Source organism: Gasterosteus aculeatus, unplaced genomic scaffold, assembly GCF_964276395.1.
Source record: "Gasterosteus aculeatus unplaced genomic scaffold, fGasAcu3.hap1.1 HAP1_SCAFFOLD_95, whole genome shotgun sequence".
In the NCBI taxonomy this organism is placed as follows: Eukaryota; Metazoa; Chordata; class Actinopteri; order Perciformes; family Gasterosteidae; genus Gasterosteus; species Gasterosteus aculeatus.
Genome location: NW_027554950.1, coordinates 2,354 through 28,375, shown reverse-complemented (window position 1 = coordinate 28,375; position 26,022 = coordinate 2,354). Strand labels below are relative to the sequence as shown.

At 42.1% G+C, this 26,022-nt stretch overlaps 1 protein-coding gene across 1 annotated transcript in view; it reads right to left on the bottom strand.

Annotated features, from left to right (window-relative positions):
• LOC144395155 (alpha-1,3-mannosyl-glycoprotein 4-beta-N-acetylglucosaminyltransferase B-like) overlaps positions 1 to 23,837 on the bottom strand; it is a 35,932-nt gene extending 12,095 nt beyond the window's left edge. The window contains exon 1 of the mRNA XM_078098084.1: positions 23,561 to 23,837. Coding sequence (XP_077954210.1) covers positions 23,561 to 23,657 — 97 coding nt within the window. The 5' untranslated portion in view covers positions 23,658 to 23,837. The remainder of the gene's footprint in view (positions 1 to 23,560) is intronic.
• Positions 23,838 to 26,022: the final 2,185 nt, after the last annotated feature.

Sequence of the window (26,022 nt, the reverse complement as noted above, 5' to 3'; positions counted from 1 at the left end):
CGTCTTGTGTCTCATTTTTTTATGAATTTCTCAATTTTAATACCGGACCGTTCTGATTGATTACATTTAAATACCAGAAGACAGACATTTAAATATGAGCATGTTTTTTCTGATTTGCCATCGCTGTCATGGACAGATGGAAACGAAGAGACAGAATCCAGCTCCTTGGGATTAACGAGAGAGTTTATGGGAACAGACAAGTATGGGGGAAAATATATATACGTAATCTGAGTGAAAACATGAAAATAAAAAGCTTAATCCTTTGATCTAAAAGCAGCAAACAGCACCCATCATCCTTCCATCATCCCTCTCCGGGTTAATGCTGTGTGAAAGTAAATCTGCTGTAATCCCCGGTTATTCAGATGAATAAACTCTCACATCACCGCTGCTTTAAATAAGAGACGGCGTGGAGTCCGTCCCAGGGAATAAACAATAAGCTTTATTCTTTGTGTTATTCAGCGCGAATACTGTATAAGAAGATAAAGATTAATTTCCTACATTAAAGAAAGGCCCACGGGATATATATAGAATATATATTCAAGTAGACTATGAAGAACCAAATTAAGGCCATTTTCACTTCATTTTTTTCATGTAGTGTACTTTTCATTTCAATGTTATTAAACTTTTGGTTTTATTTCCTTCCAGACATGGAAGCACAGAAATTTCTTTAACCATAATTAAAGGTCCCAAGACATAAATCCCAGGAATATTAAGTCCATGAAGGCCTCACCTTTTGCACATTATTTTGGCTTGAATTCTGAGTATGAGTGCTAAAAAGTATTTTAATATTATGCTTTCAATGTTCTGTCAATTCTCCTATTTAGCTGCATGTTCCATTTGTTTTATTTACTGGTTTGAATTTTGGAGCTTTTTGTTGCAGTGAAACCCGAACCGCTCGTTAAAAGTAGAGAGAACCGCTGGATGAGACCCGTCTGGATCGGTAGTGGTCGAGATCCTCTACTCTGTTTGGCTGATAACTGAAGTGAGTTTCTGAGCATGCACACACACACACACACACACACACACACACACACACACAGACGAGTTTTTAATGATGCTGCTGCCCAGTTATTTATCTGCATTGATGAAATAATCTCCTTCCTGCAGACTGATGGTAAACTGGTCCTTGTCTGTGCTGCAACTCCAACTGCTGAAAACAACACAACACCAACATAATCACACAAGGCGCATGTCTGTGTGTGTGTCTGTGTGTGTGTGTGTCTAATGACTTCTGCAGCCTATAGGCTTATCTTTCAGGTCAAAACGGGAAGACGAAAACACAAATGGGTATACATGTTTTCAGACACAGTGAACAGCTTGTGTGTTTGTGTGTGAGAGAGAGAGAGAGAGAGAGAGAGAGAGAGAGAGAGAGAGAGAGAGCGAGCGAGCGAGAGAGAGAGAGAGATAATAACATTGTCTTGTTTGAAAGTCAGGCTCTTTACAGGATTACAATCTTCATATAAATATTCACGCTTTGACCTCCAAGAGAGAATGATGTCATACGCGTGTGTCCGAGTGTGTTCACTAATTCACTTGAATAACGGGCGGAAACTAAAGCCGTCATGTGAGGTCAGAGGTCACCGGCGTTCAGACACACATAGAGAAGTTGGCTTAGATCAATAGCTGAATGGAGACGGATAAACAACACTAATACACTGTAATCTGCTCTATAATACCGCACACACAAACACACACACAGGCACACACACTCTAACGTAGCACGGTTGAGTCATCCTATCTGTGTGTGTTACTGTACTAATATAATAAGTCACTAATCACAGGGTGGAGACCAGGCAGGTAATGAGATTACCCAGCATGCTCTCTCTCTCTCTCTCTCCCTCTCTCTCTCTGTTTATCTGTGTAACAAACACACACACACACACACACACACACACACACACACACACACACACACACACACACTTGTACAGGATGACTCACTGTTGATGTCCTTCATGATTTTCGGCTCATAGGAAACAGGATGTTCTTTGAGGTGTAAATGAGACCTTTAGTCTCACAGTTTTGAATATTAGCCAGATTTTGGTTGATTGATTGATTGATTGTGGCAACAGTTATCATCATCAGGCACTCACAGTTCTTTATCTCAGTCAATGAAAGCAATGTTGGCATAATACTATGAATGTAGTACTGCCCTGTCTACGTTATACTTATATGTGAAAACAATCACAGATTTTACTCATACGTTGTACATATAAGGGATAAAAGATACTCCTCATTTGTTTGCATTTGACTACTGAGTTAGGTTTCAATAAATAACTTAAATGCAGAGAATCAGTCAGTGTTTGTTATTAATAAATCAGAAGGCGATCTATTTTATGATATCTTTGTATTAGCTTTTGTTCCAGAAATATGATATTGAGCATAAAATATAACCTTTGGCACAGTCGCTGATCACTTTGACCGGACCTGAACCACAGAGCAAGGAAACACTATTCCACACGTGTTTCCCTCTGCAGGTTAATAAGTCGCTCCGAACCTCTGAACCTCAGACGGCCTCCTTCTCCCCCAAGAGCCCAAAAGAAGATCCCCTCGTACAACACGCACTCCTCACAGCAGGAGAAAACCAACTGATGCTTAATCTTCGGGTTCGAGTCCTTTGTTTGGTTTAAATTGATGACAAAGAGTCAAAAACATTTACACTCTGAGAACAATAATTCAAAATAGAGCAATAAATAAATAAAAGAGTGACTCTGTGAACCTCCGCTTCTGCTTTTGTGCTTTGCCAGTAGATGACTGGAGAACAAACAGCTGGTTAGACAATAACCAGGTGGTTTCAGTCTGGCAGTTAAACAGGAAGTAAATTACCCCCCCCAGCATGTGTGTGGGTTTAAGTCAGAGAAAAACTGGGAAACAGTTCATTCCCCACTGGTCCCAGATCAGCTGTTTGTTCAGCGAGCTCAAGTTGATGACAGGTTCGAGCCCGGCTGCTCCATGTCCCATGTCGCAGTGTCCCTGAGCAAGACACCTAACCCCTAATGGCTCCCCGGGCAAAAATGTAAAAAGCCATGGGTTAAAAATGCAATGTTAGTCGCTTTGGGATAAAAGCATCAGCTAAATAACCTGTAATAATAATAATAAAAGATTAATGTGACTTCTCTGCCGTTAATACATGTGTTGTGCTGCCTGGGTTCGGGCTGTGGTGACCGCAGGGTTCAGGCTGGTATCCCAGAAGCCTCCAAGGCTGATGGGGAATCTCTGAGAGGAGAGAGTTTGCTTTTGAGCGTGTGATTTTTCACGACCGTCCTGCGGCCGTCCTCTGCTGTTCACAATGATTTATTATGCAACACTCTCTCTTCGTCCTTGGTTAACCTTCTGTAAAAAAAAAAAAAAAAAACTTGGCGCCAAGACTCTGCATCTCTGAAAAACATCCCAAAATAATCTGCTGGCGAGATAAGGAGCATGAAAGAACAGAAAATAGCACATAGATTGACAGAAAAGAGGCGAGCAGTAGGTAAACTGTGCGTCAGAGCCAAAGTTCCGTGGGACAAACAAAACAAAGCGCTGTCCTCTCTTTGTCGCATTAATTCTCACAGATCGGAGGACCGGTGGGGACATTAGCATTCGAACCGGACGGACTGAACCACCGTCAGCGGAGAAAAACGTGCGCAGAACAAAAGAGAACAAAAAGCGAAAGTGAAGAGAGCCGACACAAAGGAGCAGAAAGCTGCTTTCAGACTAAACAGATCCAGTCGGCTCTCGTTGAGGTGGCAGGTGAACCCTCACGCGGGACGCCTCTCTGTGGGAGGCTGAACAAAAACCACCTGGTTTAAGAGTGCTGTGAAACGGGAGATACGTGTAGATGTTGGCAAAACTTATACATTCTTAAGAATAATGTTTCGCCTTAGTCAGCATTGCTTAGACGACAGCTGTGCTCTCCCACACAGAGGCACATTTTGTTCTGGGTCCTCTGATAATCAAGACATTTGTGCGTCAAGGTTTAGTCTCGCGGCACTTAGTTTTTGCCCAGAGTAACCCCTGTTTTTCTAGCAGTGGATGAATTTTTCCACAACTTTGTTCTGGCAGCAACATTCGTTCTGCTGAGTGAAGTCAAAGCTTCATGTGTTCACGCTGCATTCTCTCCACTGTCCACCAGGGGGCGACTCCTCTGGTCCTATAGAGGTCTATGAGACAATGACTACTCTCCGGTTTAATCCCCTTAGCAAACATTGTGAGCACGCGTTTATGGTTTCAGTCTCTTGTTTCAGGGGATTTCAATACAGCATTATGTTTATTTAGTAAATTACGATCCAATTAAAGTCAAAGTCAAACAGAACATGAAGCAGGGGAAGCTCAACGTCTCACTCAACGTCCCCCTTCCTCCTCAGTCCAAATCTGGTCACTTCCAGTCTAAGCTACTAAAAGGAACCTTCTTAAAGGCCGGCGCATGCGTCTGCGTCGTTGCGTCGACGCACTCGTTTCAATTCATGGTTCTAAAAGTCTTGCGTGTGTTGCAGAGCAATTTCATTTCATTTCTTCCGACAAAACTTTTTCAATCTGATCCGTTCTCTCGTGAACATTGTTCGTTTTAATAATGGCGGTATTGTGCTATGAAAACGGAAATGTGAGACTCCGTAAAGGATGTAGTTAGCAGACCAATCGCAGCCTTGTGTTGCTTTCAACGCAAGCCTAGAAAAATGGGTTGACGCATGCAAGGACGCAAGGAGGTGTTATAGGCACGCAAGAGACACGCAAGAGACACGCAAGAGACACGCAGGAGACACGCAGGAGACAAGCAAGGGGGTCTTGCTCTCTGAAAACGCAGAAGCATAAACTAGGGTTAAGTTTTGACTTTGGTGCCCCTGTTGGACTAAAGGACAAGAACAAATCATATTCGTCTGAAAGTAGCCTCACACACACACACACACACAGAGTAACCTCAGTTCAAACCCAAACAGTATCGTCTAACATCATGACTTCATCTTAGAGTGTGTGTGTGTGTGTGAGTGTGTGTGTGTGTGTGTGTGTGTTCTATACATACTGAGCTCTTGTTTCGGTCGATATGTGGAGTGGCTTTGTGTTTATTTGAGCCTTTAGTCAATACTGTTGTTTGTCTGTGTGTGTGTGTGTGTGTGTGTGTATCTGTTGTGTGTCGCAGAGTCATTACCATGGTCTCTCACAAACACACAAACGCGCGCACACACACACACACATTCATACTGTTCATTTTGGCAGCGCTCACATATCTTCACATGCTCAATATCAGCTGTCACATCCAATAGGAACAGGGACAAAGAGACGGTAGGAACAAAAATCTGGCAGGGTTTCGGTTCCTATCCCCCTGTCGGACCAGATGAACTGACTGGTTTCACTGGCTCACACTGCGACTCCCAGTTCGAGGGAAGGCAAATGTTTCTGTTTATTCCATGTGAATCTTCATACATTCCAAAAATTGATGCAAACCAAAATAATCACACACAAGCATAAACAATAATATTGACTGAATAAATAGAAGTTTAATTTTATTGTAACCTTTGGTCTGTAAAACAGGATCGTGGTTATAATGCTCACTGCTGCCAACATGGCTGCCACATTAGCATGTGTGCTAAAAACAAAGCAGCAGAGCGTCTGAGGAGGAGGAGGTGGAGGAAGAGGAGGAGGAGGAAGAGGAAGAGGATCGGCTAGCGTGACATGTTGGTTTCGGACTTTCAACTCCTAAACGCGTTAGGGAACAACAGGCGGAAGGATCACAGCCGACAAAGAGGCCTCCTCCTCCTCCTGCTGCTGCCGCTCAGTAACCATGACAACCAGGAGCGTGTGAGTGTGTGTGTGTGTGTGTGTGTGTGTGTGGAATCGACTGGACTCGCACCATTTCCAATCACTAAGCAGTCTCATACACACAAACACACACACACTGATGAGTGAGTCCTTTAGGCGGTGAAGTGTGTCCTTTTCCCCCTCAGTCTGCTGCAGCCAGACACACAAACCCACACACACACACACACACACACACACACACACACACACACACAGGACAGATTTACTTCTGTAGTTTAAAGGTTTTATAAAGGCCCGTCCTCTTCTGAAACCAAAAGTGAACAATTGTTATGAAAAGCTTGTGTTGGAGCGAGTGGAAATAAAACAAACGTGTCCTCAATCAACAGTCCTCATCTGAAGAGGAAGTGCCGGGATTCTTCTTACACCAGCTGGTTACAGTCTTTTCAAAATAAACTTCTACCTTTAGAGGAACATAGTTTTAAGAATCAAAAGTATTTCATTGGGTTTGGAAAGTATCATTAACTACACGATTTAACAATCAGATGTTTTGATTTTTTCTCAGCTAGTTTTGAATGATTATATAAGATCATTGAAAGAGGCCCAGTCTTCCCACTGTGGGGTGGAGACACCACAACCACACTGAGGCTGGGAGGGTAGCTTCCTGTCTATGAGATAATAGCTTCCTGTTTATAGGATAATAGCTTCCCGCCCATAAGCACTCCTGTCTGGTTGTCCAGAGGTTTACACCCCCCCTCCCTGTGGCCGCACCCAGTGCTCCCAGTGCTCCCAGTGCCAAAGCATTCCTCCCAGTGCTCCCACTGGTTATGTGACATGCCACCTGCAGCCTGCGTGGTTAGAAACACCTGCTGCCTTGAAGCTTCACGTCCACTTAGCAGAGCAGCTAGCAAAAAGGAGAGACCTCGACCACGTTACCCAGAATGCCACAGGGAGCCATTATGGAGTCAGTGATTGGACCTGAGTACTTCCTGTTTACGCCGCTGATGGTCCCCAAAAGATCAAATCAAAGTCCTCATTTGAATCATATTAATAAAATGTTACTGCAATCCCTTCATGGAAGGTGACACATTTTTGGTCACCCAAGATTTCAGTTGAGTTTAGTTCAGTTCAGTTGAGACCATTCTTTTGTTGTCGTTAATATCTCAAACGTTATCTCAAAAGTAATTGTCGAATTGTGCAGCAAAGGATCCTTCTTTCTTAGTTCTAAGAACTAAACTAAACAACTCCTCCTAAATCCCGGAATGCCTCTGGCCTCACAGCATCCCGACACTTCCCGAGGTAAAAACCTCAAAAGGTTCAATGGACCCTGGAACAAGCTGCTGATAACATTAAACATACCGAGAACTACAGGTTCCTCTCACACTTGAACGGCAGATTTAGTAATACTACACACCAACCGTACACCAATACGAAAACACAGTACTACAGTGTACTGCTAATACATTTGTAGGTAACAAAAAATGATGAACTCTTTTTGTTACCTACAAATAAAATATGCAGACGCTGCAACATCAACAGCCGTGAAGGTTAATGAGTAAATAATTAATGTCAGCAGAAGCACTCAGCGTCTGTCTGTGAGACGCATTTAAAAACTCACACAGTCAGCACTTTATTCACTTTGTTTTAATAGATGTATTTATTCTAGTTTATTTATTATTCATTAAATAGAAAATACATTAACTGGAGCATCTTCCTACACTTGTTTTATGCACTTATCCACTTAGAAAACACATTTGTTGTATTGAAGGAAGTTTTCTCTCCCTGAATTACTCCTGATTAACCCATCAGTATATATTGATGAGAGAGAGAGAGAGAGGTGAACTGGTTGAGGTCAAAGGTCAAATCTTGTGGTTTGTTAAAGCTCTAAAACATTTGACCTGTTTCTGACCCTGCAGCCACAGATATGCTTTTACCCTCCACCACCTCCTCCACCTCTGTCTCCTGCCCTACCACCCCCTCTATCTCCTCCACCACCTCCTCCACCTCTGTCTCCTGCCCTACCACCCCCTCTATCTCCTCCACCACCTCTGTCTCCTGCCCTACCACCCCCTCTATCTCCTCCACCACCTCTGTCTCCTGCCCTACCACCCCCTCTATCTCCTCCACCACCTCCACCTCTGTCTCCTGCCCTACCACCCCCTCTATCTCCTTCACCCCCTCCTCCACCTCTGTCTCCTGCCCTACCACCCCCTCTATCTCCTTCACCACCTCCTCCACCTCTGTCTCCTGCCCTACCACCCCCTCTATCTCCTTCACCACCTCCACCTTTACATCCTCCAACACCGGCCCACACTACATCTCCACGTCCATCTCTACCTGCAGCTCCTTTTGTATTTCCACCTCCACCTTTATCTCGGGTCGTCGTGGCGCAGGGGTTAGAGAAGGTGTGCTGGGAAGCACAAGGTTGGTGGTTTGAGTCCAGGCTGCCCCATGTTCCATGTCGAAGTGTCCCTGAGCAAGACACCTAACCCCTTATTGCTCCCCAGGCAAAAATGTGAAAAAGCCATGGGTTTAAAGTGCTTTGGATAAAAGCGTCTGCTAAATGACCTGTAATGTAATGTAATCTCAACCTTCACCTCCATCGGCATCTTCTCCTCCATCTTGAAAGCTCAGGTCTGACTGTTATTTTTGGTTTGTACCCTCTTGGTTGAATCCACTTATTGTAAGTAACTTTGGATAAAAGCTTCGGCTAAATGAACTCTGGGTCTTTATGTGGCATCACAGGAAAGAGTTACTCCATTTATTTATTTTTAGTGGCATTTAGCTGTTTTGAGACAAACAGACTTTATTGATTCCCCGAGCTGCTCTTCCTCAAATATCCAGCAGTGGATTTTTCCAGAAAAAGTGAACACAGGGCGCAGTGTGTGTGTGTGTGTGTGTGTGTGTGTGTGTGTGTGTGTGTGTGTGTGTGTGTGTGTGTGTGTGTGTGTGTGTGTGTGTGTAGACCTGCTGGTGGCCTACGGGCTCATTGACTGGACTTTACACTGAGCGGTCTGTTCTCACACACACTCACTGAGCTCAAGTATCACTTCCCTTTAAACAACGCAGCCGTGTGTCGTCGTTCATCCCCTGGAGACGGCAGAGTGTGTGTGTGTGTGTGTGTGTGTGTGTGTGGGTGCATGTCTTAAGCTCCAACTTCTCACTTTATTCCAACAATTAAACAGTCGCTTTAATCCGGACGTTTTTGAGCAAATACAGCATCAGCAGTAGAAAGTGACAGTTTCACTTTGAAACGACAAATATCTGCATTGACTTTGGTCCGATTGACAGTGTGGATTGTTTACACACACACACACACACACACACACACACACACACACACACACACACACACACACACAGTTATGTCAAATGTCTGATATAGATCACTAGATATCAGGATCTCTACTGAAAACATGATACTTTATATAAGCGCTTCCTGACTCCCTCAAAGAGCTCTTTTGCTGGAGAAAGCTAAATATAAAGTTGTAGTAGTAGTAACGTACTAGTAGTATAAAGTTGTGAGAAGTTTGGGCTTAGAATGATATTTCCTGAATTAAAAGTATGTGTTTAAACGAAAGACTTTGAATATTCACTTGTCTTTTTGAATATTGGAGTCCATATTGAAGTTACAGTGAGCCAGACAAGATCAAGTGAAAACACCAAAGAGACAAAGACAGAAACAAGTCGGAGTCAAAAGACCAACAAAGACACACTTGTTCATAGACAAGCTCTCTGCAGGAAAGCTGCAGTAAAAAGTCGTCTCACTGTAACCCGTCAAGACTTTAGTGACTGGTGGATGTTAGAAGCAGGGACTCTGACAGCAGCTGTTAAAGCTTTGTTATGAAGCTCCAGGGGGAGTTTGACCTTTGCTTATGTAACTGATAATATCTGTTTCTCATTGATTTTGGACAGTTTTCACATCTTGTTTTTTCTTGACTGTTTTATATTCTATGTTTATCAACAGCCTTTACTTCAATGAGCTTTACTTTATTGAGCTTCTCATTCAAAGGGAAAGTGTGTGTGTGTTTCTCCTTTTTAATCTAATAGGATCAGTTTGGCCTTTCTCTCCGTTTCTGCCACCAACAAAAGCATTTTCACTGACTGCAGAATCTCACACACACACACACACACACACACACACACACACACACACACACACACACACACATTTCTATACATGTGGCAACTCGCATTGAAACAGGACACTCACTCAAAATACCTGACCTACATCTAATCTAAACCTTGAATTAAACGGTTTAAACCCTGAACCAAACCTTTGAAGACTGAAAAGATAAAACTGTATTTCCACTAAGGACAAACGGGAAGCTTTCCCAACACTTTAAGTGTGTGAGCAAGTGTGTTTGTGCGTAAAAGGGTTGTGTGTGTGGGGGGGGTACTGGAGCTTTTGTTACCGTGGGAACAGACGCATGACGGACAAGTTTCTGGACCGCTGACATGGTAACGGGAGATTCTTATCTGAGCCAATCGGCTTCCTCCCACAGGGAGTCGGGGTGACCCAGTACTTTACTACAGCACGGCCCTCTTTCTCTCTCTCGTCCCTCGTGTGATTTAATGCACAGGTCAAAGGTTTCATTCCCACTAGAGGACAGTGCCGAACTCCTCCATTTCACTCAGTGCACGTCCCTCCTGGGGAAACCATTCCTTAGAAAAGTTGAAGAAACTCCAGGAGATTCTTAAGGAGGTTTAAAACACCCGCTGGTTCCCCAAAAGCAATTCTAAGCAACCCGACAAATTAACACAAGTGAGAAAAATGCAAGCAAAGCCGAACCATGTCCCTTTTAAAAGTTCCACCAGAGGAGTCAGAGTCCAAAGAGACTTTAAGACCTGTCAGTCAAAAAAGGTCTTTGAGATACATCAAGAGTCAAAAAACTAGAAAACAGCAGAGACATGTCTCAGTCAAAAGGCCCCTGAGACGAGGCAAAATGCCAATGAATCTAAAACACATCGGAGCAAGAAGGTCACCAATACAAGTCGCAGTAAAGGACTCAATGAAAGAAATGAACCGCGGATGGTGAACTGAGGAAGAATCTGCCCTGTGATCTGCTGTTAATCATCACAGCTGATCACTAGGACTCAGTTGCTCCTCGGGGATCAATAAAGCTCCACTGGTCTTATCTCATCAGATCTAACAGGACCCGGTTTCATTTGGATGCTGCCGATTGGCCGATTATCACCGATGTTGTTTGGACCGTCGAGGAGAATCATCTGATGAGGAACAAGATAAAACCCTCCGGCTGCCAGCAGTGTAATTATGATTAGAGCAGCCATGTTGGCCCTCGGCGCCTCCGCCCCAAAATCCAATCTGATTTGATTGAATTTAATGTGAATATAACAAGGGAGTTCTGTTACGATTGGAACCTCCCTAACACTTGGGAAAATTGGGATTTATCGTGACAAATGTTGTTGAAAAAATAAAAATGAAAGCTTCTTGATCCTTCGAATCTCGGAGGTCTAACAAATGCGCCAATTTATTTTGTTAAAATGTTAACAACAAAATACAATTATTGCTCCCTGGATCGTGTTCCTTAGTATGTTTTTACGAGAGGAACAGCTAAGTTTTGGCACCAGATAAAATGTTACATGTGAGTCAATGGGGTAGCTAAAACGTTAGCATAGCCTAGCACTCACAGATCCAAACTCCATTTAAAAAACTAGCATTTAAAAAATGTTTAGCTTTTTGCTTTGCAGATAGATTTAAACAATTTTAGACCTCTTTTAAATCGGTATAATAATGTAATCATTTCAGCTTTTTTTTAATCCCCTTTGATAACTTTGGTAAGAGTGAAAGCCCAAATGGTTTGTATTAATGATGCATTTAATGTGTTCATCAATTCCCCATTTATTGGAATTATTGCTGGATTTACAAAAGAACAACGCAGTCGGTCTGAGATTTACTGAGATTTTACTTTCTCTGAGGCGTTCGACAGGAAACAGGAAGTCGTAGCGATATTTCAGAAGAAAGTTCATTGTGAACATTCCTGTAAATACCGAAAGATATTACGGGAAATATGAGCGAAAAGAGGGCAGCAGTGTGAGACGAGGGTGAGAGCTGCAAACCAGCTGCACGTTGGGGGTCAGTCTCACCCACTCCACCCGTCTGGGAGGTGGAGGTGAGCTGAGTCAGGTAGTGGCGAGTGAATGTAAGGGTTTGTGGAAAAAAGGCTGGAGCAGCGTTGGACACAAAGGGGGCATTTAGAGAGCGAGGGGCCACATCTGGAGGGGAAACTGAAATACCAACCAATTAACCACAACACCTTATCCTCGCCGAGTGTGTGTGTGTGTTGTCAGGTTTTTTTGCTCCATAATGCATTTAAACATTTTTTTGAAGTCCAGCTGCTTTAGTTCTTTATTTTTACTTTTTCTGTCTCTCTATAAAATATCAAATCAATCTTCACAAGTTTCACGTTCTAAATAAGGAATATCTTCAAATCTGTAAAATGTATTTTAGATTTATGAATGAATACTTATCTCTAATTAGCATGATTTCAACAATGAGAAATAAAAAAACTTATAAAATTCTGTAAATAACTAAATATGGATTTGTAATAGTGTATAATCTCAGGCTGCTTCAGATACTTTATCTAATTAACGCACTGCACTTTTTGAGAACATTTTGACTTGAGTATTTTCATTTTTCCAGGGATAAATAATGCAGCTTTTACTAACCTACATTTATCTGTTAACTTTTGTTGTAATCAACAAATACATTATTCGCACAGAACTTTATTGATCCCCAGAAGAGACTCAGCACTATATAGAGTAATCTAAATAAGTTTACCAGCTGCAACATCAAACCACCATTAATTATAATACAGTAAATCATGATATTTAGCACAATGAGTAGTTTTGCTTTTGGTACTAATTTTGTTATTTTACACACAATGTGAGAACACAACAGGACGTGTGAAACTAGAAGAAGAACTCAGTTTGGGGACATTTTGAGGAACAAGAGACTGTAACAGTGATGTAAACTAAAACAGTCCTTCAAGGTTCCAGCTATGTGGTCATAAATAGGGTTAAGCAGGGATCCCCCCTCCCCCCCCCCCCCCCCCTCACACACACACACACACACACACACACACACACACACTGTTGATTATGACCCCCACATACCAGCAGAGGACTCTCACCCACACATTTCTCAGGATCTCTATCAGCACGGGCAGCTGTTCGCCCTGCTAAGTGATAACAACTGTTGCTCCGCCCCTTCCCTCTTGCTGCCATGGAAACTAGGATGGAAGGGGAGGAGCAAGGGTATTCTCAACTCTTCTACATGACTCTTGGTTTCAGTATCTTGGCCGTGGCCATCTTGTTCTTTTGTGGCACCGGATGCTGCAAAAATAATCAGAACGTTTTTACTGTAATTACAAAGTGGCATTCTACACTTTTAAAATCCCTCAAAGGCTATGGTTAAATGAGAGCATATGAAAAACTTCTTTCGATCTGAGAAAAGTACTTTTCATATGATAAGTACGGTGGCTCTGAAGTGCAAAACACAACGGCAAATAGGAAAACAACAGCAAATAGGAAAACAAAACGACAAATAAGAAAGCACATAGGAAAACACAACGGCATTAGCTTCTTACGGAAAGGGTAGGGCCTTATAGCAGAGGACGGACCCTTCTGATTGGACAGACTGTCTGTCTTTTAACCCTCTTAATCCGAACCCTTTCGCCAGCGACGGAAAGTGACATGGAGAATTCAAATTACCGTGACTCCTTAACTAGTTGCACAATCGGATTCTGAAATCTGAGAAATGCTGCTTTCTAGATATTATGTCAATCAATAAATCAGTGGCGGGACTGAGAGCCTGTGATGAGGGGGGGAAGTGAGCGCAGCAGGAGGGCTGCAGCGGAAAGTCACGGAGAGTTGACGATGTTTTACGAGTGTCTTAAAAGTGTCCTACTCGTGTTTCAGCATTGTTTTACCGGTGTTTTGTTGTTCAACTATATTCAGGTGTTGTAAGTAAATAAAAGGGGGGGGGCGCGGATGCTACGGCCGACACGGCTCGGGCACCTGAGTCCCCGATTCCATGGCGTGAGGAATTGGCGGGAGTGCGTGTGTGGCGGGAGTGCGTGACAAGATACCAAAATGCGTGACTGTCACGCTCAATGCGTGACACTCAAGAGCCTTGTGTCATTTCCTGTTAAAAGACAGACAGTCCCTCTGTCCAATCAGAGGGGTCCGTCCTTTGCTAAAAGGCCCTACCCTTTGAATGAAATGAATGAATGAAAAACATATTTTTAAGATGACAATATATGGAAATAGAAGCTCAATAATTGTTGAAGGTAGCAAATTCGCCCGACGCTGTCTTGCGAAAGACCCCCGTTCTGCTGCCGTTGTTGAATAGAAACATAGTTGGGCGAAACTCACTTTTACTTTTTAAAGAGGAATACTATTTCTTAGTATTGATATTTCTATTAATATGTATTCCACCTCGAGTCTGTGCTGGCTTTACAAACAAACACTAAGCGTATAATGTTACTGATCCTGTTCAACACATGCTCTCAGTGTGTGTGTATGTGTGTTGTGTGAAATGTGTTTCATGAGTTAATATTATCAACAACAGCTTCATCTCGCTTGTAATTTTTCCATGATGTCATTCAAAGTATTTATACAGCGAGAGAACCAAATGAGAAATGTTTTCATTTTTACAAAGCTTTTTGTGTGCTCCTGCTTGCACCTAGTGCCACCTCATATTTATATTGCACATATCAGTAATGTTTATGCTTTGTTTTTGTGTTCTATTTCGTTGTCCTTAATGTCTTTTTTCATATTTTTTAAATATTATATCTGTTGTTTAGTTGTATATGTATGACAGAGCAACGTGAAAGCTGAGACAAATTTCATGTATGTGCAAAAAATTAACCAATAAAGACGATTCTGATTCTGATTACGCTGCAACAGGAAATACCTCTCTTCGCAGTAATCTGTGTATTCATTCTTAACATTATTTTTGTTGTAGATATTGTATTTTAATTCATTGCGCAGCACAGGGATCAACATTACAAGAGATCAAGACCCGCCTATTTTCAGTCATTGATGGGGCCTTAATTTCAGAACAGAATATGAATGAAGTCAATACATAATATACATACATGTAAATAGGTGCAAAAAATGTTTTTTCCTCAACAGACAAAAAATAAAAGTTGAATTCATTGAACAATTAGAAACGAGATCTCAACGTTGACTATTCAACATATTTTATTTTGAAATAGAGTCTATTGGCCTCTCAAATGAAATACATACATATCGTGTTGTTGTGAGGATGATGATGACACATAATCTGCATTAAAACATCCACCAACATCATCTGGATGATAGACTCACGCCTGTGGCATCAACACACTGAAAAACATGCGCACGCACACACACACACACACACACAAACACACTGTGGTGGCAGATGGTCGCCTGAGAGGAAACACAGATACCTGCAACTATTTAAACTACTAATGTATTGAAAGTGATTCTCAAACACACACAGTGAATGTTTCTTGTGGACAGATGGTTCACTCTGTGTGAGGAAGCTGATCTGACTCAGTACAGACTCTCTGTCACCTCCTCTTCCGCCTCCTTAACTTAGCTTCTCTTCCTCCTCCTTCCTACTCCTTCCTCGTCATCTTCTTTTTTTGAGGGTTTCGATAGTTTTTATTAATCATAGGACTTTAGATGTTTTTCCTTTTTTTAAATACATTTCACAGTTCTGAGGACAAAACAAATCTCTAATGTTCTGAGACTTTGTTTTTAACATCACAAATAAAAAGTTGTAAAGATCATTTAAAAGGGACAATTCACTCCAGAAATGAAGGATACATATTCTTCCTCTTAGTTGTATTTTTAATCTAGTGTTACTGAGGATAATTCACTAACATCATAGGGGAGCTGTACACATTAATGGCGTCTGAACATTAGCGTTAGCTCAGTGCTGGTGGATTAGGTCTGTGGATTATTTGGAGTAACCGGGTGTTTCTGGAAAGATAAATCGTTTTTTTAAAACATGTCATAATCTGCACTCAACAAACTCTTAATATTTCAACTTGATTAATAAATAAAATATAGTTTTCATCGTATAACGTCTCTATACTCAGTTTTGTGATCATCTGATCTCTAAATGCCAGGAAGACAAAGAGCAAGTGTAGACGAGAAAAAAGCTGAACAAGAGGCCAATGGTCACGTCCAAAAACAAAATCACACACACACACACACACACACACACGCACACACACAAGGTCACATGCTGAAGGCACTGGGTCACATGTTGTCCTCCTGATACCTCTGGCACAAACACAGTGCACATATAACCCCCCCGCCACCCACACACACACACACACCGCAATAACAGCACATTGCCTCGGACCAAACAATCATCAGCCCTGTTAGGAGAGCCAACACACCACTAACACAGTGCTTACAGAGGAGCTAACACGCTGCTAACAGAGCAGCTAACCGACTGTTACCATAGCAGCTAACACACTATTACCAGAGCAGCTAAAACGCTGTTACCAGAGCAGCTAACACGCTGTTACCACAGCAGCTAACACGTTGTTACCAGAGCAGCTAACACTCTGTTAGCAGATAAGCTAACACTCTGTTAACAGAGCAGCTAACACACTGTTACAAGAGCAGCTAACACACTGTTACCAGAGCAGCTAACACGCTGTTACTAGATAAGCTAACACGCAGTTAACAGAGCAGCTAACACGCTGTTACCAGATAAGCTAACACGCTGTTACCAGATAAGCTAACACGCTGTTACCAGAGCAGCTAACACGCTGTTACCAGATAAGCTAACACGCTGTTACCAGAGCAGCTAACACGCTGTTACCAGATAAGCTAACACGCTGTTAACAGAGCAGCTAACACGCTGTTACCAGAGCAGCTAACACTCTGTTACCAGATAAGATAACATCTGTTACCAGAGCAGCTAACACGCTGTTACCAGATAAGATAACACTCTGTTACCAGAGCAGCTAACACGGTGTTAGCAGAGCAGATAACACGCTGTTACCAGAGCAGCTAACACGCTGTTACCAGAGCAGCTAACACTCTGTTACCAGATAAGATAACATCTGTTAACAGAGCAGCTAACACGCTGTTACCAGATAAGATAACACTCTGTTACCAGAGCAGCTAACACGCTGTTAGCAGAGCAGATAACACGCTGTTACCAGAGCAGCTAACACACTGTTACCAGAGCAGCTAACCAGTTGTTACCAGATAAGCTAACATGCTGTTACCATTGGAGCTAACACGCTGCTAACAGAGGGGCTAAGACACTGTTACCATGCCGTTGACATGCGCGTTTTTATTATTGTGATGCAACAAAATGGACATTACAATTTCTGTTAAACGAAAATGTGAAAAGAGTAGATTCAATTGGAAAAAGACAAATCCTAATCTCATGAAATCAACGGATACGATATTTCATAAATCGTTAAGTTAACGACGCCTTTTTTTTAAAACATCTTCATGCTCTGCCTGAAACCTGTGAGCAGAGTCCTTCAGACGGAATGCAACCCGACGCCCGATAGCTCCCATCAAATATTCATAAGGCTCCTTCCAGAGCGTCTTGGACTCTCCAGGAAACAAACACACACACACACAAAGCGTCAACATTCCCATTACATTACCGTTAAACTGACTTTTATCTGAGTGCGTGTCTCTATTTAACTGAATATTATTGTTCCACAACTAACGATGGAACAACAACAACGATAAAAAATAAACTTTATTGACACTAAAAGGCATCTAAAGGTTGGCTGAATCTGAGAGGGCTCATCCTCTGGGGAGCCTTTTTGGGACGTCTCACTCTGGATTAAAGTCACACGCATGCTTTTTTTCATAACATTTCATAACATGGAGCTGGATAATAGTAGCTGCTGGATAATAGTACTACAAAGTGGTATTATGTGGAAACACTCCTGGAACCTGAAAATTCCACTTTAGTACTTGAGTAAACTGAGCTGGGAGATCATGAAAATCACGAAGAAGCTTGTGAATTTACACAGAGATATTTTACTATTAATCATCAATGTGGGAAAATAATCATACTTTTTCATTACTTTTCTGTAATGCAGCCTTTAAACCGAGGAAGACACATTTATAACAAATTAACATCTAATCTTTTTACTTTTTTTTGGTACATTTATGTTCATAGTGCTTATTAATGCTTACAAGAAGGAGTACCTAGAGGGCCTCAGGACCCAGTGGGGATTCAGGTGAGGGGAACAACCTGGAGGAGAACGGCATGTCTGGGTTACCCGAGTTAAGAGCAACTTGTTTCCACCTCTTGTGTGTATTTAAAAACAAGACAGTAGTAGTTATTAATAACTTTCGTTCCGCCAACTCTGGAAGAGATTTAAAATGAAAATGTTAACCTGCTGGGATGCGGGGAGTAATATTTTCTGTGAGCCTGAAAAGCAGTCTTAGGCCCACCCCAGTGCTCTCATTGATTGAGAAGCATGACATCGCTCCTCCCAGGCCAACAGTAATAAACATCGCACAGTGACTGTGACCCATGGTGTGTTTGTATGTGAGCCACCATCAGAAAAATGCATTGACAGGCATTCAAACGCAATAATAACTAGATAACATGCCCAGTCCTAAGAAATATCTATAGATCTGTGCAGGAAGAAGCTTTAAAAGTAATGAGTTAAAAACCTTGAAATAAAATCCAGATCCGGGTTTGATTTCAAACAGACGGATCTCAGAGGAGTCTGAGGGTGCGTTGCCATAGAGACTACGCACCTCATTTAAAGGTGTGAAACGGTTATTATGTGATACACTGCCATTTATTACCCCCCACACACACATACACACACACAGCAGGCTATTGTCAACCGGATATACAGGATGTGAATATGCATCAATATTTTTTGTATTTCAAGTGTTAAACACATTGATAAAATGTGTTAGAACCCTTATTTTAAAGTCTCGGCTCATGAAATATTTCTGCTTCTTTAAACGTGGCAACATGTTCTCAAACAGTCGATTACCAATCAGAACGCCAGCAGACAATCGATCACTTTAACTGGATTTAGTATGGCTTTGAGTTTATTTCATTTAGTGGAGGCCAACAGGGCATCCAGCTGTGACACACACACACACACACACACACACACACGTACATATATGTATATAAACAGGTATACCATATTATATGTATAAATGTGCAAAAAGAAGATAATGTGAATACTTGTAAATACATGATTTATAAATATGTATAAATAGGATACATGTGTATACTTGTATACACGTGTGTACACATATGTGTGAGTAGGGAGGTGCAAGAAAGTAAAGAGTGAAAGCCCAGGAAATCGATACTCAGTGAGGGGAGACGCCATCTTTTTCTTCTGTGTTGTCTACAGACGTCTGCTGATCTGCATATTCATAAGAACTACAAAAAAAACTGTTTTCACTTGTTTTCATTCAGTCAGAATGTTACAAGTATGCAGAGTTAGCAGAAATCAGTTCCTGTCACGAGTGAAACCATGAATGTGCAGACAAGCGTCACTGGTTTGTTTTATTTTGAAGGAACCTTCAAAAACATAGAACTACTTTTTTCTGGGTCATCTGACTATTTTTCTGGATGGAAATAAAACAGGATACAGCTTATATACACAAGATATTATATAAAGATGTAAACCCTGACTACTTTGTATAAACGGACAGACAGATCAGTTCAAAGCCCCACAGAGGAAAGTAAAACCAAGGTTACAGCAAAACAATGCCAGGCAGGATATGTGTGTGTGTGTGTGTGTGTGTGTGAGAGTGTGTGTGTGTGTGTGTGTGTGTGTGTGTGACAAGGTGGTGTGTTTTGGACACAGTGTATGACAGAAGGACAAGGCCAAGCATGTTCACTTCCAGACTGAAAGAGGCCAATACGTCATCTAATCGCTATGAGCCGTCTGCAGTTTGCATGTGTTGTGTGCGTGTGCACGTACATAGGAAGCTGCAGAAGCGACAAATTAAAAAGTCAACAATTTGCAAAATAACATTAACAGTAACCGAAGTAGATTTGAAAGCCAATCGGCGGCCTGGATTTAACAAAGGATGTTGACCTCTGACCTCACAGCGCTGTTAACATGACATCACTGCTGCAGTTTCAGGGGGATAAATACATCAAATGCACCTTAAATCTGCAGCTTCACTGACTGGACTAATTTACCCTGAGTGCTACGACACGCACACGCTACAACACACACTACAACACACACACACACACACACACACACACACACACACACAGTCCTGGTTAACTGCCATCGGAGTGTGAATCAATCTTCGCTCTGCAGCAGAAACCCGCCTTCGTCCGGAAAGGATGTGAGGAGGAGCAGCATGGCAGTGAACGCTGAGGTGTGTGTGTGTGTGAGTGTGTTTATTCATCCCTGTGTGTGCGTGTGACAGCAGGAAGATGGATGAGTCACAACACATGCCTGATTCCTTTGAACTTTGGGTCTAATCTCCAGTTTTGGCATCACAATCGGCAGGTTTTCTCACAGCACATTGTGTGGTACTCTGTATTGTACTCTGTAGTATCTTCTGGTACACTACAGTAGTACATAGTACTTCATTATAACAGTGATTTTAGACACCTTTTACCAGCTCACCACGTTATTTTTGTTTATGTTTCATCTGCAAATCTTTCTTTTCAAACATCAAAAAATGAAAATAGACATAATAAGGTTAATTATGAGCATCTTTTTCATTTCTGTGAAGCAGGATCTTACTCTCAGTGCTGTTCGGAGAATTTTTTTGTTTTTGTTTTGATTCACAGATCGTAATCTAGATGTGATTATATTATATTATTATATTATATTATGTTCAATTAGAGTGGAGATTGAAGTTTATTTATATCCTAAAGTCCATTAAAAGCAGATGGAAAACATTAAAAATTAAAAAGAATTGCATTTGAGAAATCAAAATGAAACAACATTTTTTATTTCTATGTCACTCCAAACATTAAAAAAAGTTTCTGCTCCACAAATATCTTGAAAAATAAATTAACAATCCTAAATTATCTTTGGTTTCACAGGATATCCATATGTTGTTCTTCCCTTCCAGATTAAACTATAGTTTGTGTAGCAGAGCTGCAGGAAACCACATCTCAGTCCAACACAAAGGGACGAGTCTGAACACGACGCACGCACGCACGCACACACACACACAAACACACACACAAACACAAAACCAGAGGAAGACACACAAACACACATGCACAAACACATACATACATGATGATGAGAGAGTGAAGAAGACTAAACTCCTCTCGGGGAAGTCAAGGTATTAATCTGCTGGTCCATAGATCAGTCGGCACAGATGAGTTTTTATTTGTGATGTAATCAATAGATGATAACTTGATACTTTCTGTGTGAGTTGGGAGGAAAAGAGGAAATGCAGAAGAATCCCTGCAGATTGAAACAAACATCAACATCTTAGAAGCAAATTATGATTGATCGTCTTAGAACGTTCGTCTCCTCCCCACTTGTGTGTACTGTGTTTAGTACCCAGTACTCCCCTTGTAAAGCTGCTGAGCATCTCAATATTTTGCATATTTCTGCTGAACTTTATGCAAACCACAACATACAGTATTTTCATAGAGAACACCACACCTCTCACCGGGCAGGAAAGACACCACAAAACAAGCGCCCTCTCTTTGCTGCTCTCTCCAGACGCCATCTGATCCACAGCAGCTGCTGCTGCGCCCCCCCCCGACGCCTGCAGTGTGATAAATAGTAAACCAAGCGCTCCTTTTGTTAAAAAATGTTGTCCCTGTAAGAAAGGAAATTCTTCTCAACAACCAACAGCTCCATCCAAGTACCTCCACCTCCTCACTGGGAGTCCGTGGCGCTCATGAGTGTGCACATGCACACACACATACATAAACAATGCAAACTTCCCATGCAGGCCTATTACACGCCATAAATCAAGCGCTCCCTTGAACTTGGGGCAGCTGACAGTGCAGCCTGTGGGTCACCTGACCCTCAGTCCAAACGTACCCATATACGCCTGATTTCTTCCCCTTGCTCTGTTTCACATCACAGACCAAGCGCTCCCCTTCTCTCCTGTGGGGCTGCTGAACACTCTAGCCCTCTGGCATGTTATGCTGAAAAAACCAAGCGCTCCCTTTACCTTTCAAGTTTAAACTTTCTGTAGCATCCTCACATCATTCTGCTCCTTTCCAACAGACCCCTCCCCCCTAAGCCCTACTAAACAAGCGCTTCCTTTCTCATGTCTGGAGCTGCTGACTCTCCAATTATCACTCAGAAGCAAAACTTAACTGCATGATGCAACGGCCCCCCCCCTTATCTTACGTATGCACCATTCGTCTCTCCTTAGTATTGAATATTCACATTTATACTTTTTTTGCCAAATAAGAGCAGCAGCATAAAAAAATAATCCCATGTTTATGTCATTGGTTTGCAATGCATAGCTTGCAAGGCTTGCTATCCATTGCAAACCAAGCGCTCCATTTACCTCTAGGGTCATCCTCTCTATTTGACTATTCAGCCACCAAGGGGGGCATCACAAACCAAGCGCTCCAATGAATACTTGATTACCTCAGATTGAGATTTTCCTCTTCTACAACGTGTTCCATCAGAGCACAAAGTGAAGCCAAAAAATCAAATCAAGCCCACCTCTTACATCTCACTGCTCCATCGCAACCCTCTCCTCCCCTTGCTGGTAACACAAACCAAGCGCTCCCATCATTACCTCAGAACCTGGAGCTTTGTGCACCTGAAGCATTTCTGCAACACAGAGTGGCAACAAAATCAACCTCCTGAGGAAAACCCAAATCAAACCAACCACTACTCTCTTTTTCTCCATTTGATTCACAATACAAGCGCTCCTGCCATGACCTCAGGAGGTTGAGCTTCTCATTCACAAGAATCCTGTGTGAGTTTTGGCAAATCAAACCAACCTCTTATAACCAGAACCCCCCCCCCCTTTCATGTGATGCATAAAAATCAAGTGCTCCCTTAATTACCTCACTGCTCTAGCTTCTCAAGAACAAGAACGTTGTCTTTTTTTCCTAGAACTAAATCGACCAACCTTCATCTCTCCTCTCCATGAAGACTCTCTATCTCTAACCAAGCAACCCCCTGATTACCTCATAAAGTAGTGCTTCCCTTCACAGACAGAGCAGCATTTTTTATTTCATCCAAAGCACAAAGTGGAATCAATACATCCCCCCGTCTCCTCCAGCAAGACCCTCTCCTCTCAGCGGCGATGCATTACAAATCAAGCGCTCCCCTCAACACCTCACTGCTTGAGCTTCAGATGCTCATCTTGTGTTTTCTTTTTTTTCTTTCTCTCCACCCCCCCCCCCCCCCCCCCCCCTTTTACACTCACCCTAACCCTCATCCCCTTTTCCTGCATACAAAGCATCACACAATCAAGCTTTCCCTCCTCTACATTAACTCCAGACCTTTCCCTCCAGCATCACCTGTTATTTATGCCCCCCACCACCCTCCCTAACAAACCTCCTCCTCCTCCCATTCAAGTAGACATTCTCCTCCCATTCATGTGGACCCTCTCCTCTCAGCCGACATGTGATGCATTACAAACCGAGCGCTCCCTTCACCTCCAGACCGTCACATCACAACACCATCACGTCTTTATTTTCTGCAACATCCGAAACACAACGCGGAGCTGCAACACAAAACCAGCGGAGCTCTTTCTCCCTGGAGAGCCACGCACGCGCGCACGCACGCGCGCACACACGCGCACAGCGGGGACACACAGGGGACGCAGCGGGACACAGCGGGACGCGCCGGGACGCACCGGGACCGGGTCTTACCTCTGGAGCTGCTGAAGGCGGTGTACCAGGACAGGGAGACCAGCCCGCACAGCCCGAACAACAAGACCGTCAGGAAGGAGACATTTCGGAGCCTCATCTCCGGAGCCCCGAGAGCATGTCCGCACCGAGAGGGGGAGGAGGGAGGGAGAGGGGCCGATGGAGGGAGGGGAGGGGAAGGGGGGGGGGGGCAGGTAGAAAAGGGGAGACCGAGACAGAGACGGTGAGAGGCGGAGAGACGCGGGCGGAGCTGTTGCCGTCTGAGCAGCAGCAGCGACACTGAGAGGGGGAGAGAGCGAGGGAGAGGGAGAGAGGGGCGGAGACAGAGCCAGGTGGAGGGACTTCGGAAATGGGGGGGGGGGGGGCTGAGGAAAGCAGAGAAGGGCCTTCGTATAAACACACAATTAAAATAATCTTTATGTGGGAAAAAAACGATTAGACTCGCATACGATTTAAAAAGTTGGAAAAAATGTGATTAAACTAATAAATTAAACCAAATGTGTTTATTTTTAAAATAACTATTATGGGATAACATAAACACCTCTTTCTAGTCTTGTGGAGCAGAAGGTTTTGGCAAAATGTCTGTAGGTGATCATTTACCTGTTTGAGAGCTCCAGGGTGACTAAAATTGTTTCTGTGTGCCAAACCACTTTGAATAAGAACAGACCACTATTATTCAAATACTGCTTTCCTCTGTGAGTTAGTTCCATGTGAATATTTATTTTATTCTACGCTCTTGTTCCCACCAACGTATCTTGACCTGCAGGCTTGTTGGTTCATGTCTGGATGTTAATTACTAACTTCACATTTCAACGCTCTGCTGTAAATGTAACCAATCTCCCTCAGAGAGAAACGATGTACATTCCTTGACCTGTGAAATACAAATGAACAAATAGCAGGTAAAATAACTGCTTAATCTCCCATTCATTTCCCACAGTCCTATGCTGCTCTCCCGAGATACTCCATTAACCACTTTACTCACTAATAGTTTTGTTTTTTATTCCAATCAATATAGAACAGCTGTGTCATTTGTTTTTCTTTATTGATTTTAATAAATTATATTCTCCTTCGCTGTTCTGTGTTGGATTGAAAAGAATAAGTAAAGATTGTTCCACACTTTAATTAAATCATGTTTCATGGTGTTTGAAGCTCTCTTTCTGCCTATTGTTTAGCTTTAGATTTTTTAAAAAGAGTTGTATTTTTCTTTTGCAGAGAATCCAGATCCGTTGACCTCCATCGCCACCTGGTGGTCGAGATGAAATTAGACCCCATACATTTACGGCAAAGTGGAATTACATATCAGACAGAGACAAAGTGTTCTTTAATACTTATTAGAACTTTTTTTGTCAAACCTGCAGAGAACAATATAAATGGGGAGATAAGACGGCTCTATTTCCTAGAACTCTTGGTCACATTGTTTCTTTCTCAACAATTGTCTTTATTTCACATAACTGAACATCTGCTTGGTTCTGGAAGGTTGATTAGAGGTTTGAACAGTTCAGATTGACTTTTTGCCTGACTAAGTCATCGCTATCGAGACCTTTAAGAAGCTGTTTCACTGTGTAACGCTGAACTCTAGTGGTCAGAACAGAAGGTACAATACAGGACAAACAACGTAAAACATTAGTTATTTATTAAAACGACAACCGTTATAATGATGTTTGCCCAGCTCTCTGTGGAGAATATTAGTTATTTAGACAATAAATACTTCCACATTAATCTTGACATGGACTTTTGGATTCCAAAGGTACGTTAGAATATTGATAGTAGATTAGTTTTTAAACCCGATGAACGTAAAGTGATGTGTGGCAGAATAAAGGGAAAGCAACACTGCTTCGTGCTGCTTCATGTTTGAACAATGGTTGAAAGGCAACTGCAACTGACACCAAAACAGAAACTTCACACGTAAGAGGATTTTTATTGCATTTGGTGAAGTGCCCCTTTATTTAAAGCTTTTAGCTTTAAACGGTTGTTTTCTAGGAAAAAGTCAAATGTTTCGGAGTTTTATTAGGTTACATAGATATAAATGAATTGTAAAACTGAACACGGTTGATTTCTGTGTTTTCCTTTTACCTCCAAGGATAAATATCCATAATATAATAGATAAATATCTATATCTATAGATAAATCTCTAATATAATATATATTAACGTTTATTACAATTGTACTACAATTAGGGATTACATATACAATACAATTACAATATTTGTATAATTGTGAATGGTGTGATGTTTTGAGAACAATTATATTGTCAGTATTTTAATTATTTTAGATATTATGCAGGCTTGTCTCATCATGTCTATTTGTTGATGATTAATTCTACTCGACCTTCAGCTTCAGAATCCAACTCAACGCCGATCTGTTCTGTAATGTAGTGTAATGTAATCTACCAACACACATATACAAAGAAGGCGTTTCTGCACGATGCAAGTTGTTTAAAAGGAAATGAAGCTGTCGTGTTAAAA